The 21,542-nt window shown below is 37.4% G+C and overlaps 1 protein-coding gene across 1 annotated transcript in view; it reads right to left on the minus strand.

Moving 5' to 3' along the window:
- Nucleotides 1–3,240: 3,240 nt before the first annotated feature.
- LOC126001171 (ATP-binding cassette sub-family A member 6-like) overlaps nucleotides 3,241–21,542 on the minus strand; it is a 66,058-nt gene continuing 47,756 nt past the window's right edge. The window contains exons 27-38 of the mRNA XM_049768383.1: nucleotides 17,529–17,644; nucleotides 16,035–16,161; nucleotides 14,383–14,500; nucleotides 12,804–12,895; nucleotides 12,377–12,555; nucleotides 11,539–11,614; nucleotides 11,373–11,467; nucleotides 8,881–9,000; nucleotides 8,293–8,433; nucleotides 6,323–6,402; nucleotides 3,714–3,769; nucleotides 3,241–3,538 (exon numbers count right to left, since the gene is read on the minus strand). Of these exons, the coding sequence (XP_049624340.1) occupies nucleotides 3,437–3,538; nucleotides 3,714–3,769; nucleotides 6,323–6,402; nucleotides 8,293–8,433; nucleotides 8,881–9,000; nucleotides 11,373–11,467; nucleotides 11,539–11,614; nucleotides 12,377–12,555; nucleotides 12,804–12,895; nucleotides 14,383–14,500; nucleotides 16,035–16,161; nucleotides 17,529–17,644 (1,302 nt within the window). The 3' untranslated portion in view covers nucleotides 3,241–3,436. The remainder of the gene's footprint in view (nucleotides 3,539–3,713; nucleotides 3,770–6,322; nucleotides 6,403–8,292; nucleotides 8,434–8,880; nucleotides 9,001–11,372; nucleotides 11,468–11,538; nucleotides 11,615–12,376; nucleotides 12,556–12,803; nucleotides 12,896–14,382; nucleotides 14,501–16,034; nucleotides 16,162–17,528; nucleotides 17,645–21,542) is intronic.

The following is a 21,542-nucleotide window of genomic DNA, read 5'->3' on the forward strand; positions in this document are numbered from 1 at the left end:
TCAGAAGCCAATCATGTCCTAGGATGCTACTTGCACTTATAACTGACTGTCTATCAATGAGGATTCACAATTCTTCCTTGAATTTGACTCACAATGCAAGGAAAAACTTATAGCTATTGGCTTATTCATGATAACTGACATGACAAAAGATTTAAATGACTTGCCAAAACTGAAATACATCAGATAGGTCTGAAGAATCCTGGGCATAGATGCTTCAGTTCTAGGAAGTTGGGTGTACTTCCTCAGGACCAAGAAGTATTCATTCATTTGGAAACCTCTCGAATCAAAAGTTTTAAGGATTTTGGCAAAGGCAGCATCAGGTTAGAATGTTATATTACACTCTAAATTTGCTACCCTTTTGTCTCTGGAGAATGGGACTACAAGAACCAAATTTCTCATCTTGGTCCTAAACAATGATAGATGGAGCTCTTTTGATGGAGGAATACACTACAGAGTAAATCCTTTAGAACAAACCATTTTTTATGGTTTTACTATTTTCCCAGAAATCCAGGAAGAGTTTTAGGAACCAGGGTCATAGACCCCACAACAAATCCCATACATATCCCAAGATATTGGATGGAACTGGGATAGCAACATATTTCTATCTAAATTGAGAGAAGTACAGATAGATAGACAAATTTTATTCTTTTGACATAAATCAAATCCAAGAATAGCTTGCTTGGAGCAGAAGCATCAAGAATCATAAATTTTTAGGAGCAAACAGTTGAATATTAAATTTTTGTTTTACCTGAGGCTAAGTACTAGGAAAAAGTACTTGGTCAGTAGTGTTTGGGAAGCTAAAAGTAGAGGGTATAACTGTGGAAGGCAAATGTTATAGACCGGGAAGGATATCTCTCCTTTCTGATATCTAGAATTACAATAGGATATAAGGTACAAAAACAATCTTGTGTTCTCATTCTCCCAGATCTCTTATAGTTACTTCCTAATGGTATGATGAATCCAACTGGAAGTACACCATCAAAGAAAGAGGAACCTTCCCTGAAAGAGGTACATTAGAAAAACAGAGAAAATCATCTCAAATTTGTCTACAATCTTGTAAGAAATAATACAATATTTTCCTGAGTTTGGAGTAGTCTTCTTTTATTTTATTCCAATTGTTTCTCATACCCATTACAGTTGGATACAATTGTAATAAAATCTAAGCACAGCTTTAAAAAACAAGCACATCATTATGATTTTAGCAAACTATATTTAATTTCCCTTCATAATGCTCTGAATATAATTGACATTGGTTATCAGACCTTGGCAACTATTTGTATAACTGAAAAATATAATAAGAAGAATACAAAGATTCTATTGTATTATGTAAAATGATAATATGTTATGATATTTGCATATTTGAGTGAGACAGATAATTTATTGCTTGAGTTTTCAAAATAATTTAATTCCAACTTACTATAACATAAGTGAACTTTTAAGGCCCCCTAAATGAAGACTAAACCATAGACTTTATATATATATCTTATATATTTTATACATATATTTGTAATATAAAACACAATTATAGATTTGTCAAATGTAATGATAAAATATACAGATAAAATATTTATTTATATTTAAAAGCTTATAAACTGGGCCTGGGGAGATAGCACAGTGGCGTTTGCCTTGCAAGTAGCCGATCAAGGACCAAAGGTGGTTGGTTCGAATCCCGGTGTCCCATATGGTCCCCTGTGCCTGCCAGGAGCTATTTCTGAGCAGACAGCCAGTAGTAACCCTTGAGCACCGCCAGGTGTGGCCCAAAAACCAAAAAAAAAAAAAAAAAAAAAAAGCTTATAAACTGGATAAGAAAAAATGTTAAAGCAATTCTATTCTGTAATATCTATCCCCCCAAAAGAACTATGAACCTCGAAAAATACATTCAGACCTTGTTCACTGCAGTGCTATAAAAATCAAGATCTAGTAATAGCCTTCATGTTCTACAACAGATAAGTGGATAAAGAATGTATAATATCTACACATAATAACATACTCAGTTATAAGAAAAATAAAATCTTGCCACATGCCACAACTTGGATGGAGCTAGAAAAGTTAAGTGAAGTTCATTAGGGAGAAGGACAAACTCTAGATGATCTCATTCATATGTGATATAAAATGAACAAAATAAAGGGATAACATTGATTTAATGACATCAAATTCTTAAACTACACAGAAGTGACATTACTGAGTGGTGTATTCTATTATCTGTGTGTGAAGAGAAGAAGAGGTGGACCAGAAATGACATAAGGTGGTAGGAGGGATCTAGAAAATTTGGGGTAGTGGAGGTCAATAATTTTGTACACTGAACGCATAAATAGCACTATTCTGATCCCAAAAGACCCTGGTCCATAAATATTACAGTGCAAACATAAATTCAATGAGAATACAAATAATTAATTTATAAAAATAAAGGGCAAACAGAAGGCTGTTAATTTACCATATATTAAAAGTAAATTAATCAACAACTATAAATGCATTATATTTAATTTAGAACTTATGATGAATTTAACTATGTTAAAATGCACTAACAAACATGAAAGTCAATATTTTTGTGAGTGTATAAAAATTATGGTGGGTCACTCACTCAATTTTAATTAAACTCTTTTCCACACTACATACATTTTCTTCAGTGAAAAATAATTCCATTATTTTGGGCTTCAAATCTTTTTCTGATGAGATTAGAATCAAAATGAAATGGATGTTGTTTAAGAAGAAATTAGTATACAAAGGTAACTTTCCAACTAAGGAATGCCAAAAAATATAGGCACACACATACGTATGTAAAGCTATATGCACATATGCAGACACAGATTCACTGAGAAAATGCTCCTACACTTGCAGTACATACATGGAAAGAAACTATGAAGTGATGAAGGAAAGAAGAGTCACTTACAATCCTACAAATTCAACAGAACCATCTCAAAATTTTAAATCCAATTAAATGCCATGCTTATTCTCTGTGTTTTTTAATAAAAAGCAACATGTTCAAAGTTTCTTTCTTATATGCATGTGCTCCCTCATGAGTGAATGGAATTCTAAGAACTTTCAGGGAAAGATTTGTTGGTACCACAATAAACTCAAACTGACCATACGGCAAATGAGATTTAGCAATCATGCCACTGATGGCTGTTGCTTACCTCCTTCTACTTATCAGCAAGAACTTTTTTAGTAAAAGTTAATATTTCAAAATATCCTTTCAAAAATTCCTTTGGTGATTTTATTTCCTTGACACCCAGGGTTCTAGTTCTTCCAGTCACTCTTATGAAGTATCACTGTCTTTATTGTGAATTTTCCATTCACCCTACACTTTACAGGGGATTTGGTGGGCAACAAAACAAACCTAATGGTGATGCCAATGAGAGTCTGATTTATATATCCTAGTCTTTATTCACAGCTTTACAATGCATATTACACACAACAACAAAGAATGTTTAAGTGTTTAAGCTTCATCTGAATAAGGTAACAGTCTCCATCTGACCGTTGTGCCAACTTCTTCATCAGATTCTACCAGCAGCTGCTCCTTGGAAAGTTCTAAGAATACCTATATAAGAAGTGAAGAAGAAAATATTATTCTTTTATAATATACCTTAAAACATTGTTCTTATATAAATTTACATAAGTGAAGAAGGTTGCATATTATCCCAATCGCCAGGGAACAGAAACGTCACTATATTCTGTGGCAAAGCAAGGGTGAAAACCCATTAAAGATCACTCACCTTTTCTAGGGTGCATTGAGAGAGGCTGTATTCATCCAAGTTCAAATTATGCTTCACTAAAATAAAAAAGGACTTGTTACTGATATGTACCAGTTATCATCAAGAAATATTTTCAAAGTCATACACACCCAAACACTAGCCTTTTAATGTACATGGACTATAAATCTAAATAAACAACTACTTAAAGAATCAAATAATAAAAAGTCTGAGTTTATATAAATACAGACAAGAATTCCCTCCTTATGCTTTTATGCTGAATTAATTAGTGTATATCTCAGGGTGAGAGATAAGTCTCCTTGAGGAACAATATAATTGTCTAGTAGATTTTTTTTAAACATGAGAAAGATTTCAGTACCATTTTCTACTATTTAAAAGAACCCAATTCGAAAGTGTTACAATGAGACATTCAAAGCACAGACTCAACAATACTGAAAACATAAGACCTAAGCTGATACCACTAAAATTTCATGTGCCTGCCAGATGGCAAGCATTGCATAGATATGATTGGTTGGGGAATGAGGGATGGCAGAGTATGGGAGACTAGTGTTAGTAGTTGACACTGGTGGTGGGATTGATGGTAAAATATTTTGTGCCTAAAACTATCAATAACTGTAAATAATGGTTCTTTAATTAAAGTTTTAAAAGTATATATAATACTATATCTCAAATAAAAAAAATAAAAGAACCCAATTCAAGATGCTTCAACCAGCTTTTCTGTTGTACCAGCTTTTGGTTTTCAGCCTTCTCCACTGGGAAATCTGCTTGAGATGAGTGGCCTGAGTTACATATTTATGGTTAACTACTTATACCTTAAAAATCCTCTGGAAAGAGCATTCCTTGAAGACCTCAGATAGGACAATATTGTAAAAAAAAAAAAAAAAAAAAAAAAAAAGAGAGAATACCCCTGCCTTGTGTTGCTTGCATTCAAGTAAATTTCATCATAAATGACATCAAGTAGATTTATAATAATATTATCAAGATCATTTATGATATCTACTGTGGAGGAAATAAAATGAATTGTTAAAGGATACACTCCTTTACAAAAGAACTGGGAAAGGACTTAAGACTAAGGTATTAATCGAGCAAAAACTGGAGAGGAGTTAGGATTTATCTAGATATTTACCAAATAGAATTGCAGGCTAAAAGATAAGTATAAAACCCTGTGGTAGAAGAATTCTAGGAAGATACAGGTATTTAAGAACTTTATAGAATGAGAAATTCAGAGATTTATAACTTGCCAAGCACAATGAATCAGGCATGGTTCTAGGTTCTATACAAATGCACTTATTTAATGTTTTACATGGCCCTGAGATTCTCTAATATTGTAGGAATGAATTGTCTGGACATTAAAGGATTAATAACTGCATAGTTGATGACATAACAAAATGACTCCTTGCTATTGAGCATAGTTTTCTGAAAATAGGGAAGGTCTGGTCCTAAGATTTAAATTTTTTTATTTTTAGGCTATACTAGGAAGTTACAGAATGGAGGACTATTACTAAGAATGACCTACTTAAATGCAAAGAAATGAGGGTGGCACTTTGGTTTGCAATATGGTTACTGAAGGGTTAGCATGCCTATCGCTTTCCCTTCATTCAGCACTCAGTTGTTGTCTAGAGCAATCATTTCCAACTCTCATTGTTCTAGTGGTTTTTTTCCCCTCTGTCCTAACTGCAATCCCCCATTTTGTGGCAAGCTTCCTACCATGGACTGGTCCTCCTGGCCCTTATCTCTATGTATCTGGATGCTATTGAAATTCTCAAGGAAAAAAAAAACCACAACTGTATTAAGCACAACCTTAAATAGAGTAATTTAAAAAAGAAATGAGAATGAAGAGATGAAAAGAACCATTTCAAGTGGTAAGAATCATTAAATAAAAACAGGGGACAAACTAACCTGTTCATTCTTTGTGACAAGAAAGCAGAGCTTAGGGCAGACGTGAAGAGATCTTTTTCCTATTGCATTTATTGTATTAGTAGGAACTAAAACGAGGGTATTGATGGACTTAGAAGGGAACAGAGGGAAAGACTGATTCAGGGCACTTGTGACTGCATCCTATAAGACCAGTAGCTTTCAGCAAGAGCCCTTCTGGATCTGTGTTATGAATCTACTACAAAATCAGCCACACACACACACACACACACACACACACACACACACACACACACACACACACACACACACACACACACACACGCTTTCTGAAGATTTCCTTCCTACAATGAAGAGGAATTCTTTGCAAAGAGTTGGATTAACTAAAACTGGGGCTCAAGTCCAACACAAGAAATTTTAGTCTTAGGCATGTTGAACAATGCTACTCCATAAACATCTCCCAGTCATTGTAATCCCACTATGTAGGAATTTATTCTCAGGAGGGATTGAGTACTTTCAAATTTAATTATATTTATTTGGGGTTTTTTTGGGGGGGTGGTTACACCTCGTGATGCTCTAGGCTTATTCCTGACTCTGTGCTCAGGAATCACTCTTGGCAGATCTCAGGGGACCATATGGCATTCCAGGAATTGAAAACAGATTGACCAAGACAAGCAACTTAGCCACTATACTATTTCTCCAGCCTGAAAGTTTATTTTTAAATGGTGATTTCTTACCAGCTTCTAATTTGTGAAAAGCCTGAGACAACGGCTGAACATCCATCATGGGCAGTTTATAGGTCAGGAAGAAGGCATACCTGAGAATTGGAAAATGTAGCATTTGAGCTCGAGTTTGAATTTCAAGGTGAGAAAATGACCATCAAAAATATAGAGGCAAAATATATAATATGTACTATATCAGAAACTTCCATTGGAAAGTAAAAAAGCATGCATATTCGGTTTTGATTTAAAAATGAATTATTTAAAATGATGAATCAAGGGATAATTTTTTTTTTTTTTTTTTTTGGTTTTTGGGCCACACCCTGTGACGCTCAGGGGTTACTCCTGGCTATGCGCTCAGAAGTTGCTCCTGGCTTCTTGGGGGACCATATGGGACGCCGGGGGATCGAACCGCGGTCCGTCCTAGGCTAGCGCAGGCAAGGCAGGCACCTTACCTCCAGCGCCACCGCCCGGCCCCAAGGGATAATTTTTTAAATGACTTTGGTTGCTGAGTATTAGAGATCTTCTCCCTGAAATGGTTCAGTTTAATTTCGTTAGTGGTCAGTTAACACAAAAGTTTTTCTGGTTAAACACGATTACTTTGAATAAATATGCTCAATTAGTTCAAATTTGGTTAGCTAGTCCCAGATCCCGAGTTTAACACTTCATCTCTGCAATCAAAAAGCCAAAATAAAACCAAACAAACCAGAGATATGAGGTTGGAAGAGAGGGACACAAGAGTAGAGAAATTCAAAAGGTTCTGACTAAGAGCTGAGATAGTCTCTGATATTTGACTCTTGTTCCCATGTGCTTCTTCTAGTTCCCTGACTTCATGCTCTGTTCTCAATTCATTCCCAATTTCCATGCTCCCCTGGCCCTGGAGATGCCCAGATCTCAAGAGGAATTGTCTTCAACTCAGTTCTTCTTCTTCCATTCTTAGTATTCACCTACACCAAAACTACTTCTTGGTTTGGGGATTTTGACAGTTGAAAGCAGGACAATGGGACATACTCATATTTAATGATTCCATACTGCTAAAATGAAAACACCAATTGCTATGTCCTAGTACTTTGGTATGCTTTTCCTTTTTTTTTTGATTTTTCGGGCCACACCCATTTGATGTTCAGGGGTTACTCCTGGCTAAGCGCTCAGAAATTGCCCCTGGCTTGAGGGACCATATGGGACCCTGGGGGATCGAATCACGGTCCTTCCTTGGCTAGCACTTGCAAGGCAGACATGTTACCTCTAGCGCCATCTCACCGGCCCCTCCTTTTAAAGCAATTGCAAATAAGTTCATTTTTCTCTTCTCTGTCCTCCTCTCTCAACAACACAGAATAAACACATCTGTGCACACACATATGCATACACACATCTTTCTAGTCTCTATTTTGAGACTTGAAATTTAGAGTAGAAGATACTCTTTGTCCATATCAATTTATGAATGTTTCCCATGAGGTAAATTAATTATAAAAATGTTGGGAGGGATTTGGTCACACCGGCATTCTTAGCCTGGCTCTGCACACTGGAAATGGGTGAGGGGAACTAAATGAGATTCCAGGGATTAAATGTGGGTTGGCCACATGTAAAGCAAGCACTCTACCAGCTGTACTATCACTTTGATCCCTAATTATATATATTAAATAGTCTATATTTTTAGGTACTTGCAGGAGAACTCAGGAAGAGCACTATGGACCTAATTGGAGTCACATGTGAATTCCAAGTCATAAGAAATTACTTTCCCCAAATATTTTTCGAATTTCTTTCTGGAGCCGGAAATCAGCTTTGGGTGATTGGAAGGGCCCACAGACAGTGTCCTTTGGTCATTCCCTGGGTAGTTCCAAAATCTATTTCCATTTTTGAGTTCCCTACCTTTTCAATGTGATGTGAAATCACCCTGAAATTCTCAAAGAACAAAACAAAACAAACAAAGCTAAAAGCATTGAGTTAGAAAAACTCCAAGTTTCTTCATAATGCAAAGTTCCTTTTACCTTTCTTGCTGAATAGCCTGTGGAAAAAGCTTCAGAATCTCAGTATTGACAGAATTCAATTGAGAAGTTTCTTTCACTTTGATTTTTAGGGTGTAATCTTTGCCAAATTTTCTCTTCAGATGTTGGATGGAGCCAATGCATCTGTGGGCAAAAAGGAAAACAGTATTCTCTCTTAAACTTAAAAAAACTTTTTTTAATCTTTTAAAATTTTTTTTTGTTTTGGAGGCCACACCCTGTGATGCTCAGGGATTACTCCTGACTATGCACTCATAAATCGCTCCTGGGTTGGGGACTCCGGGGATTGAACCAAGGTCTATCCTGGATCAGCTACATGCAAGGCAAACACCATTTAGCTGTGCTATTGCTCAGGCCCTAAAAATGTTTTTTTTAAGACTTCAAATATAGTTTGGGGAAGGGAGAATTCCAGCAATTCATAATGATTTTGCTTTTTCCACAAGGAATCTCAGTTTTGGAATCAAGAGCTTAGAGATACCCAGATCTCTAGATGAACTGTGTCCTCCTACTTCCACTCTTAGTGCAAGTAAAAACAATTTCTTGGTTTTGATGAAGTTCTAGGCAGTCACCCACCTAAGTTTTCCTGACACCATGATGGCAATACGGTCACACAAGGCCTCAGCCTCAGCTAGGTGATGAGTGACGATGAGAGCCCCCTTCCCTGTGTTTTTAATGGTTCCTTGAATAGTCTTCCTAAAGTGAACCAAAAACATAAAATCATTCAAAGTAATAGAGACAGACACATACAGAAAAAGAGAGAGGGAAACGGAGAAAAAAAATAGAAAAACATAGTTTCAAATCATATTTATATCCTAATTTAAAAACTAACAAATGGGCCGGAGAGATAGCACAGCGGTAAGGCATTTGCCTTGCATGCAGAAGGACGAGGACGGTGATTCAAATCCTGGCATCCCAGATGGTCCCCATGCCTGCCAGGAGCGATTTCTGAGCCTAAAGTCAGGAGTAACCCCTGAGTGCTGCCAGGTGTGACCCTCCCAAAAAACAAAAACAAAACAAACAAGCAAACAAAAAACCCACCTAACAAGTATAAATAGTAAATAGATTTCTGGTAACCTAAAGAACTGTTTTATTTTTCAAAAGGTGATAATGGTATTCGGGTTAAGCTTTTTATTTTTTTATTTTTGGGGCCCAGGGTTACTCCTGTATCTGAACTCAGGCATCATTTCTGGCAGTGCTCAGATGACCATATGGGATGCCAGGGATTGAACTCAGGTCAGCCATGTGCAAGGCAAATGCCCTACCACTCCTGCCCAGGTTAAGCTTTTTAAAGAAATTAGATTTAAAATCTTTTGGCAAAAATATTTATAAGTAAACGATATCATGACTGGCTATTTTTTTTTTTCAGAATAATTGTGAAAGAAAATTGATGGTGGAGGACTGATGAAGAAAAGTTGGCTTTGTGTTGCTCATGATTGGAACTACTGGATGGTATTCTTAGTTTCTAAATGACTGCTTTTACATTGACATCCATTTTTTATAATAATTTTCTTCTTGAAAGAAGATAGATATTAAGCAGTCACCAGTATGAAAGTGGCTGGGAAGATTTATTAGTCAAAATGAAAAAAGTCCTGCATTCAAATAAAGGAAAGCTAAGGAAAATTGGTAAAAACAAATTTATCAGATTAAACAACAACAAAAAGACAGAATCCTCAAGTTTATAGTGTCTTAAAAAAACAGACATCCCGGGGCCGGGAAGGTGGCGCTGGAGATAAGGTGTCTGCCTTGTAAGTGCTACCAAGGAACGGACCTCGGTTCGATCCCCCGGCGTCCCATATGGTCCCCCCAAGCCAGGGGCGATTTCTGAGCACATAGCCAGGAGTAACCCCTGAGCGTCAAACGGGTGTGGCCCAAAAACAAAAACAAAACAAAACAAAAAAACAAACAGACATCCCAATGATGTAAGAACAAATCTAAAAATTGTAAACTGTGTACTTCAAATCCTAAAACTTATAATTTTAATAAAATTTTAATAAAATTTGTTTTGTTTTGTTTTGGGGTCACACCCGGTGATGCTCAGGAATTACTCCTGGCTATATGCTCAAAAATTGCTCCTGGCAGTTATTCCCATGACAGTACACTTCAAAGGTGGAGAAACCCTATATCTCTTAGGCCAAGGGAATTCCCTTCCTAATGTCACCAATATTTACTGTGCCTGTGCAGAAAAAAAAAACACAAAATATTTTTTTATTTATTTATCTATTTTTTTATTTCTTTATTTTGGTTTGGATATTGAAATTGTTGTCTCCATTTTTCTTTCTTTCTTTTTTTTTTTTTTTTCCTTTTTGCTCTCTGCTGTTTTTATTTCCGGACCGTGGTTATTATGTGGTGCTTGTCTTTATTGCTGTAGTGCTCACTGGATTTTTATTTGATATTTCCCTTTGTATTGTTATGGTGTCTCACTTCCTTTTTCCCTTTCCTCTCTCAAACTGAGGTTGAGAGCCTCTAAAAGGACTCCGCCCATTTTCGGCTTATTTGATTTTTACCTCAACAGTTGTATGATCACTAAGTAGTAAGCTAGACATAGAGGGGACCACTTATACAATCAGCCTGGGGGCGTGTGTGGGTGGGGGATATGGAATGCAAGATAGGACGGAGGTGGGGTGGAGGGAAGACAACCTTGGTGATGGGAACTCCCCTGATTCAATATTAATATGTACCTAAAATATTACTGTGAAAGATATGTAAACCACTTTGATCAAAATAAAAATTATAAAAATTTTAAAAAATTGCTCCTGGGTTGGGGGACCATATGGGATGCCGGGGGTTCAGACTGCAGTTCGCCCTAGGACAGTGCATGTAAGGCAAATGCCCTACCACTTGTGCCACTGCTCCGGCCCCTAAAATATTTAATTTTTATATAAATAAATGCCACAGAAATATAAAATAACATTCGAGAATTTTTTTTGGTGAAATATATACTTTCCTAATAATTATAGAGTTTTTTTTTAAAATTAGGAATTGGTAGATTTAAATTTCCAAGATCAGTTTTCAAATGAAACTTTTCTCAGGTTACTTCTAGCTTGGGAACTTATAATGATCCTTACCACATTTGTAGCTGATCCATTGAATCCACCCCTGTGGAAGGTTCATCCAGGAGCAGGATAGGTGGGTCTCCCAGGATACTCAGCAGAAAACACAACTACAATGCAGAGAAAGATCACTGTTTGTGGTCACCAAAAAACTCTTGGAATACAAGGCTCTGACACTTACCTTCCGTGTAGCTCCTGCTGTTAACTTACACACTGGAACATTCAGTTGTTCGTGCAATTTGAAAGCATTCACCAATCTGAAGAAAAACAGGATGAGCATATTATATGGAGGAAGGAAACTAAAAAAAATGCGATTGTAATGGAATGAGAGGAAATTTGTCAATATGACTTCGAAAACTCTAATTCTAGTGATGCAAGAAAAAAAATAAGTTTTTTGTTGGAATGAGAAAGACTTTGCATTCTAGAAAGTCAGCTATATGAGGAACCCAAATGAACAACCATTAAGAATGAAAAAGAAATCATGAGTGTAGGCATGGATGAAAATAAAACTCGGGATTAGCTAACATGGCCAATTTTGGGGTTGGACTTTGGGTCCATTCAAAACTGACAGTGGAGTACTCATGGCTCTGTGCTCAAGGATTACTCCTGGAAGTACTCAGGAGGTCAAACTGGGATCAACAGTCATACAAGAAAAGTGCCTTGACCCATGTACTATTTCTCTGGTCCCATATTTCCCTGGATATAGATATAGATATAGATATAGACATAGACATAGACATATAGATGTAGATGTAGAGGTAGAGGTGAAGACACAGATGCAGATAGATATGATAGAATATAGATATAGACATAGACATATATGATATATATATGATGTAGATATGTCTCCATCCCCTATGGAAGAAATAGGATCTGTGCTATTTACAAGAATATAAAGTATATCATATAAAGTATGATAAAAAGTATAAAGAATATAAAGTATATCATTTCCACTGTCCTTTCTTTCTTAGTGATTTTAACCTCATTGGTGAAGCCTTCTTCTCACTTGACCCTTATACCTTAAAATGGCAGTGGTGGCATCATTTTTGTTGAGTCCCTTCACTGAGGCAAACACCTGCAGGTGCTCCTTTACTGTCAGCCTGGACCACAGCACATTCTTTTGAGGGCAGTACCCCAGGACCTTGACTTGATTGCCTTCTGGTTGATCCCAATCTGAGCAATAGTCATTCAGTTCCACCTATGAAAGTGAGAGCATTTTGGAAACACATTAGCGCTTTCCCAAAAATCACACAATTAGTAAAGGTATAGGCAGGTAAGCGAGTAAATACCTAAGAGTTTAGAGCACCAGGGTATTCATTGCAAATATACGTTATAGATTGAGTAGAGGAAATACTTAATATGAAGAAAGAAAAGTCTTACAAAGCCTGTACTTTATCAAGAAATATCTATTTAGGAAGTAAAAGCCATTTCTTCAGTTTTCACTACCTCTCCAGCTGTTGGCTTCATAGCTCCAGATATCATTTTCATACATGAGCTTTTACCAGCTCCAGTGGGTCCCAGTAATCCCAAAATTTCACCTGAAAGAGAACCATTGACTGCCATTATTGGATATTGTGAGATAATATTAAACATAAAGCCATTTCTTCAGTAACTTATGAGATAGAATAATTTCCCACTACCATTTTGAAACTTGCAAAACAGTCATGCATAATCGCATCACCAAAGCATGACACTTAATGCCTACAAATTAGATAAAAACAATTGTGAAAGTGCATTACATTGAGGTCAATACATCTGATTTCTAATCACTTTATTATTATGCATTGTTATCATTTTTATTTTATTATTTGTTTTATAAATGCCCCAATGTGAATGATATATAGTATAATAATGTATGCAAGGAAAATGTAGATTGAAATTTCACTGCTATATGTAGGTTCAGACATCTCATGGGGAGTATGTTGCAATGTATTCCTTGATGGATATACAGACGCTAGACTTGTCCAATAAAAATCATGACAGATAGTTTTCCATAGTAGTTAAGTGTGCTCTTATACTCATAAGAGATTCATAAATTTAAAAAAATAAGAAGAATTTACTCTATTTCATAATACATCCTGTGTTTTCCAGATGACTTTCCTCTGAAGTGATATCAGCATATCTTATCTTTTCTGTCTTCCAAATCCATCAATAAAAATAACCGGATGTGCAATCTTTGAACAATATAAAAGTAAATCTATTGACAACAGACCCCCTAGAAATTCTCTTATGGCCTTCCACTAACTTGGGAGGTTATTTAGAAGTGAAAGTACATGAATGCAGGCACTCATATACCCTTGACTAAAGAACCTTCAAAGACAGTTTCTGGAAGGCTGCATATGGAGCAATGAGGGAGGAAGGGACCACTCACTGCATCAACTCCAAAGAGCAACAATATATTCATAGTCAAAGCACCATCTCAATATGTCAAATTCTACAAATTTGGTATAAAATTGAATGTCATATTTCACCACCTGGATTTAGTCTACATGCTAACTTCATGTCTGCCCTCATTTCTTCCATTCCCTGAAACACCTAGTTGCCTCCGAGTACTTTGGCTACTCCCAAGACATTCCCATATCTGGCCTCTGTCTGGAGGTTCCTTGCCTCTGGGTGTCTTGTCTCTTCATCACCACCTAGTGTGGGCACAAGAGTTACCCAGATTTTGGATTAACTATTACTGCTCCTGAAAGGCCTTCTCTAACCTTAACCAAATATGATAACAAATCACCCCACATTATTTCATATCTTCGAATGTTCTGCATAGAGCTAATTTATGTGATGGCTGTTTTCTTGGTAAATAAAAAAGTAATAAATTTACTGCAGGATTTAAAAATTAATAACTTTCCTATTTATTTCATAATTATATTTAAAAATATCATAACAGTGCTTGGACACTCAAAAAATAATGATCAGTTGAATGAAGGAAGGAATGCTGTAGTTAAGCACAACAGTAGCCAGAACATAAATGTCCAGTGTGTAATTCCTAAATGAATGATGAATAAAATAAATGATTTTTCCAAACCTTTTTGAACACAAAAAGAGATACTTTTTGTAGCTACATTCTTCTTTCTCTTTAAAAAGCAATATTTTTTCTGGCCCACATATTCTTTGTGTAGACAACTTGCAAGTATGACTGGTTTCTGAAAGAGATGACAACAATAATTTTTCTCTTAGACTTTGAGATTTTTACTCCTATGTTCTCTCCACAGGAGTCTTTCTTGTTATTAACCCCATCACAGTTTGAGTTGAGAGTAGTCTACATTGCTTATTTTAAATAGAACATGTATGTATTAATGACACCATTTCTCGCCATTTCTTTTCAAATTATGCTGGGAAAACAGCATAATTTTAGGGAATTCTACTCATTCCCTTAACTTTATTTATCAAACCAATTTATATATTACAAAAGAAAACTGGGGGGGGGCTGGAGAGATAATATTGAAGGTAGGAAGTTGCTTTAAATTCAGATTTCTGCTGTGTGATTTGGCACAAGGGAGACATTTTGAACTTTTGCCTATGTTCTGCTCTGTAAAGCTGCCATAAAGCACTTCACCCAGAGCAGCTCTGAAGCATGTCTGAAGCAAGACAGCATAAAACATCTCCTGAGGGCATGACAGCAGAGGTAGGCTGTCTGTCCACATCTTCTAGCCAATGAATCCCAACCAACATGTAGAAACCACACTATTAGCATGATAATGGGGAAGCAATTCGGGTCAACACCATGCATAGAGAATGAAGATGGCAGCAATGATGACCCAAAAAAGTGCCAACCACTTAGTTAGCTGTAGAATCAAATAATTAAGGATTGGGCTGGATGGCGATGGATGGTGAAGGATGGAGGCCTTTGTTCTTAGGCCCCGGCCACGTGGCTTCATCCCCCATTTACCGGCGGGTCTGGGGTTCAGGGAAGCAACGGGTATTGAACTCACTCACAGGCAGGCATTAGGAAGCATCATCTTTATTCATGCCCTGACCACCACAGGTGTGTGGCCTATCTCATAACCTTTCAAGCATTCGGCCATTCTTAGCCCTGCATCTTATAATTCAGCCATCTTCCTTTGGCCTCCATCCTGGTCAAAGACCAAAAGAGGCAAAGAACCTAAAGCCCGCAAGCGCAGCAGGGCAGAGACACCTAATCCCCAGGCTCCAGGGTTTATCCAGGCTCCAGGGTTTATCTCCCAGGAATGGGCGGGGTCTTGCAGGTAAGGTTACACCTAATATTCAGTTCCCAAGACCCCTCCCAGAAATGGGTGGGTCTCAGGTAGCTACACCTAGATCCAGGGTCTCAGATAAGTACACTACAGTTAGCCTCTTAGATAAGGAGTTTAGAGAAGAAATATGGAGGGTATTCATAGAACTCAAAGTTGCTTTAAATTCAGCCTAACCCTGGCCACTTCATCAGCTAGGAGTGAGCCTCTTGATCAAAAGTTAAAGTAAACCCTGATCACAGCTGAGATGTGTCGCCAAACAAAAATGACCAAACAAAAGAATAAACTCTAGGATATTTTTGTTCTTCTTTAAGGTTTCAGGACATTCCTAAAAATTATGGACTTGTTTAAGAATTTTAAAAAATACCAAAATCCAAGACTTTCGAAATGGGAGTCCCTCCATTTCTGCTTTGGATGGCTCGTGGGTTATCCCCCAAAACACTCCCTTTATTACTTTCTTTTCTACCTCTTCCGAGTTTGAAGTGGTCAGGGCAGTTGCTGTTCTGGTTCTTTCTGCATGAACATCTTCATCTTCATCTTCATCTCTGGGATACTCAGAATTGTGCTGTGTACCTCTTCTCTGGGGAGAAATTCTGCAAAAGATATAAAAAAACATGGCATAGGGGCTAATCTACTGACTCAGATAGATATTAAGTCAGTTTCCCTCTGATTTCACTACGGTCCTTTTCCCGCCATAGATAGGATGTTGAGGGCCCCCCCACTGCTTCTACTTAGGGCAAAGAAATCCTTGGTGGCCAGAGTTCTACACTCAGGGTCAATGCCCAACCCATTCAGCATCTCCTATCCTTATAAATTGGTCTCTTACCACTTCGAATTTGTTAGCAAGCACTGCTGCTTCTTCACAAAATTGATCAAACATATTTTTTTGAAGTGTTGTTTGTGCCTGTTTTTCTACTGTCCTGTCTCCTGAACCTCTCGTGAGGTGGGGGGCCGAAAAGGGCCCAGCAAAATCACTTTCCTAGGGGCTCCAGAAAGGCTTGGGCTGGAAACGCCAAGGAAGACTTGCATCCAAAAGTGAGAAACCGGCTATCAGCAGTAAATTGCAGAAAGGCAGGTCACCTGTCTGTGACATCAGGCTGGGAAAATCTGCGCTTTCCAGTGGTTCCCAACTGTGAGAAACTGTGAGTGCTGTCTGTGAGTGTTTTTCTACTGTCCTGTCTCCTGAAACTCTCGTGAGTGGGCCCAAAAGGGCCCAGCAAAATCGCTCTCCTAGAGGCTCCAGAAGAGCAGCCGTGTGCTCTTTCTAATGAAAAAAACGCCACTGCAACACACGAAATGATCAAGCATATTTTCTTGTGGTCTCTGAGCCTATCTTACTCACTAACCATAGTATTTTTTTTTATTTTATTTACCCTAGTATTTTTTTATTTTATTCACCATAGTATTTTTATTTTACCATTTAGAATGTTCTTTGGTCAAAAATACTTCCTTTACTTTTTTTCCTTTTTTTTTCCTTTTTTTTTTTTTCATTTTTGGGCCACCACCAAGCAGCACTCAGAGGTTACTCCTGGCTCTGTATTCAGAAATTTGCTTCTGGTAGGTTCTGGGGATCGAATCTGGATCGGCCATGTGCAAGGCAATTTTCCTACCCGCTGTGCTATTGCTCCAGCCACAGTCAAAAAGTACTTTTGAAAGTCCCTTGATCTACACATGACCCATGTAAGTCTGTTGATTCTATCCCATCCCTGTTTTCAAGAACATATCAGTATCTTGAATGGGACAATGACTGTTTGATGAATTAGTTTTGAGGGACCAATGTTTCCCTCAGTTTGATTGATGACAAAAACAACCTAAAAGCCTAATGTCTTTGCCACCTTCAGGTCCTAACTGAACCATTGGTGTTTTTATTGTAAATCGTAAACCATCTTAATTAGCTGAAAAGACAGCAGCAATGTAGAAAACACTAAGAAAAAGTAAGTAAAGTGTTTCTTATTCCAACCTGAAAATAGGATCTCTTTGCAATATTTTCTTCCCATACTTCATTTCCAGGCATCTTAGAATAAAGAGGAACACCAAAGCCTGAACGCAAGGCAGGAGTAAAGAAACAGTTATGTTCTGTTATTCATTCCCAAAGAACATTTAATGCATTTGAATTCAACTGGGAGCATTTTTGAAATTCAAGGGAAAGTAATAGGAAGATTTCTTATAAAAAGAGATAGAGGTTCAGACACCTAGCAGTAATTCAGCTTCTTAGAACCAACTTCCAAGCACAACCATGTCCCATCTTTCTATTCAAGCAACAGAACTATAAGAACCCCACTGATTTTAACACAACATGCCAATATAATTTCCCATTATGGTATTATTACTACTTCATATCTTTCTTATCCCCTTGCCCTACCTATTCTGTGCATGCTTTGCATGCAGAATACCCAGCACTGCATGATCCCATGGGCACCTCTGTGAACACTCTCAAATACCACTAAATCTGACCCACTGAACCATAATAATAAGAAATAAAAACCTGTAATTTAGAATCAGAGATGGCTTTAAATGTTTTAGTTAAGACTATTCTAAAGATAATTTCAAAGCAGGAATACATCATATTAGATAAAATAGTTGTTTTAGTCATGATAATAATAAAAATGAAGCTGTGAGGTAAAATAGAAAAGTCTTACTATGAAACAGATTAGTAGATCAGTACCATGAATATCAAGAATAATTTGTCTTCGATTTCATAGAATTCCTGCAAAGACAAGATTTTCATTAAAACATTTGGGACTTCATAGATTCATATGAATATAAATATATAGTGGAATCTACTTGGTTATTGAAAAATGAAAGCACATACTTTGCTGTTGTGTGGAAGGAAGTAGAAGGATATTATATTGAGTGACATAGAGCCAGAAGAGGAACAGATAGAGAATTATCTCTCATATATAGTATAAAAATATACATAATGTGGGAATAGCAATTTCTCAAAGACAACAGAACCTGAGAATTAGTCTACAGAAAAATGAATTCACCACGGTGGGAGTTGTGGTGGTACAAAAGGTGGTTGAGAAGGGACCTTGAGACAATAGTGAACTGAAACTCTCTGATAGAAAATGTTGCATTAGAAACATAATATGTATGACATCCTATAGTACTGTAACTCATGGTGCTCAAATTAAAAAAAATAGATGTCAAATGAGGAAAGAAGGAAAAGGAAAAAAGAAAGAAAGAAAGAAAGAAAGAAAGAAAGAAAGAAAGAAAGAAAGAAAGAAAGAAAGAAAGAAAGAAAGAAAGAAAGAAAGAAAGAAAGAAAGAAAGAAAAAAAGAGGAGAGAGGGAGAAAGGGGAGAGAGGGAGAAAGAAAGAAGAAAGGGGAGGGAGGCAGGGGAGAAAGAAGGGAGGGGAGGCAGGGAGAAAGAAAGAAGAAAGAAAAAGAAAGAAGGGAGGGAGAAAAAAGAAGGAAGGGAGGGAGAAAGAAAGAAAAAAAGAAAGGAGGGAGAAAGAAAGAAAGAGAAAAAGAAGAGGGAAAGAAAGAAGAGAGAAAGAAAGAAAGAAAGAAAGAAAGAAAGAAAGAAAGAAAGAAAGAAAGAAAGAAAGAAAGAAAGAAAGAAAGAAAGAAAGAAAGAAAGAAAGAAAGAAAGAAAGAAGGAAGGAAGGAAGGAAGGAAGGAAGGAAGGAAGGAAGGAAGGAAGGAAGGAAGGAAGGAAGGAAAGGAGAGAGAGAGAGAGAAAAGAAAAGAAAGAAAGAAAAGAAAAGAAAAGAAAAGAAAAGAAAAGAAAAGAAAAGAAAAGAAAAGAAAAGAAAAGAAAAGAAAAGAAAAGAAAAGAAAAGAAGAAACTCATTCCTAGGGAAAGTGTTCCAAATCTGGGTTAACATAATTCACTTTGCAAATCTGCTGATAGTTTAGATCAAAAATATAAAAATTTCTTTAATCAAAGAAGGGGATATCAAAAAAAATATCCAGGTATCTCTTGGCCAATGGAAAGGTATGATTTTCTAGTGGATAGCCTTGACTTGATGAAAACTGTGAATGATTTGGGAAGTCCTCTATACTTTCTTTAAAGACACTTCATTTAGAATATTTCCACTTCTGGAGCCAGAGACATAGCACAGTAGTAAGGCATTTGCCTTTCGTGTGGCTGACCTGGGAGAGATCAGTTCAATTCCAGGCATCCCATATGGTCCCCCAGCATTCCAGGGGTGATTTCTGAATGCAGGCCCAAAGTAAACCCTGAGCACAGCTGGGTGTGACCCAGAAACCAATCAACCAATGAATCAATAAATAAATAAAGCTAAAAATATAGAACATTTTCACTGCCACTCACATTGTGTTTCTCACAGGGAGCCTCTTCTCACCCTAACCTTGTGTCCATTGTTTCCATTGGAATTCCTTACAGAGCATGCTTGTCTTCTATCAAACTCCGTAAATATTTATTTTTTATTTAGCTATCACAATTTACAAAACTGTTGATATTAAGAAAAGTTCCAGAATCTAATTCCACATTCTCCTCCAGAATATTAGATTCCTCCATCATTGTCTCTAGATCTGCTCCCTTTCATTCCCCTACCCCCACATTTAACAAACTCTCAGGGTGTCTTATTGTTTGTTACCCCTCCCCTAACTTCCTGCCTATTTCACCTGGATGGTCAGCCCCATTCATATGTGGGTGGTGGGACTAGATAGGGGTTGCCTAGAGGGGAGGGAAGAGAGGAGAGGCAGATGCAGGAGAGAGAGAGAGAGAGAGAGAGACAGACAGACAGACAGACAGACAGACAGACAGACAGACAGACAGACAGACAGACAGACAACAGACAGACACAGACAGACAGACACAGACAGACAGACACAGACAGACAGACAGACAGACACAGAGTGATAGAGAGAGACAGCGACAGACAGAGATAGACTGAGACAGGACAGAACAGAACAGAACAGAACAGAACAGAACAGAACAGAACAGAACAGAACAGACTGGACAGGGAGAAGCAGTAAGGATGGATGGAGGGCAACTGAAGGAGGTTGGCTAAAAAACTTAGCTTAGAAGCCATGTTGGAAGTGCACGTAGTGATTAGGGCCTTGTAATAAAGCTGGATTTCTCCTGAAACTTCAACTGACTGCCTGTGAAATCATTTCTCCGCCATTACCTTGCAACCTACAGATCCATCTGCTGAAGGGGCTGGGCTGCAGGAGTTGGGCCTCACCACAACACTGGGACTTTATCATAATAATTAATACAGCATATATTGTTGATCATTTTTTTAAATTCTTTACTGTTTCTTCATACTTCAAATACAAGACCATTTGATATTTTGCTCCTACTTTTACTCATTGTTCACGATTGCTTAGCATTGCGTCTCCCAAAAGAGCTCTTTGACTCTCCTGAGCATATCATCCTTTGGAATATCTTTTGTTTGTTTGTTTGTTTTGTTTTGTTTTGGGGCCACACCCAGTGGCGTTCAGGGATTATTCCTGGCTCTGTGCTCAGAAATTGCTCCTGGCAGGTACGGGACCATAAGGGATACTGGGATTTGAACTACCTCGGTCCTAGGTTCACTGCTTGCAAGGCAAACACCCTACCACTGTGCTATCTCTCTGGCCCTTCTTTTTGTGTATCTTATCCTCAGCAGTTTTCCTTCTCGTTTTTTGGTTAGTTTCAGGATAGTTTGCCTTTGTCTCCACTAAACTCTGTGGAAGTGTAAACTATGTTATTTTTGTCATCAGGAATAACTGAATACTAGCATAGTCCCTATTACTGTATAGTTTTAAACATTTATCAACAAGGTGCTTGGAAAGCAGGACTTCAGGTATTGTGTTCAGAGTTCACTCCTGGAAGTGCTCAGGGGTGCATATGTAGTGCCTGGGATGGAACTGGTATTGGCTGCATGCAATGCAAACATCTTATCAGTACTATCTGGCTTATCACCATATATGTTTGAATACTTGGTATTATGCACAAATGCATTATCACAGCAAATAATAAGCACTCATTAATCTGAGTAATTTTTTTCAACCTGGCATT

Source organism: Suncus etruscus, chromosome 1 (assembly GCF_024139225.1).
Source record: "Suncus etruscus isolate mSunEtr1 chromosome 1, mSunEtr1.pri.cur, whole genome shotgun sequence".
Taxonomy (NCBI): domain Eukaryota; kingdom Metazoa; phylum Chordata; class Mammalia; order Eulipotyphla; family Soricidae; genus Suncus; species Suncus etruscus.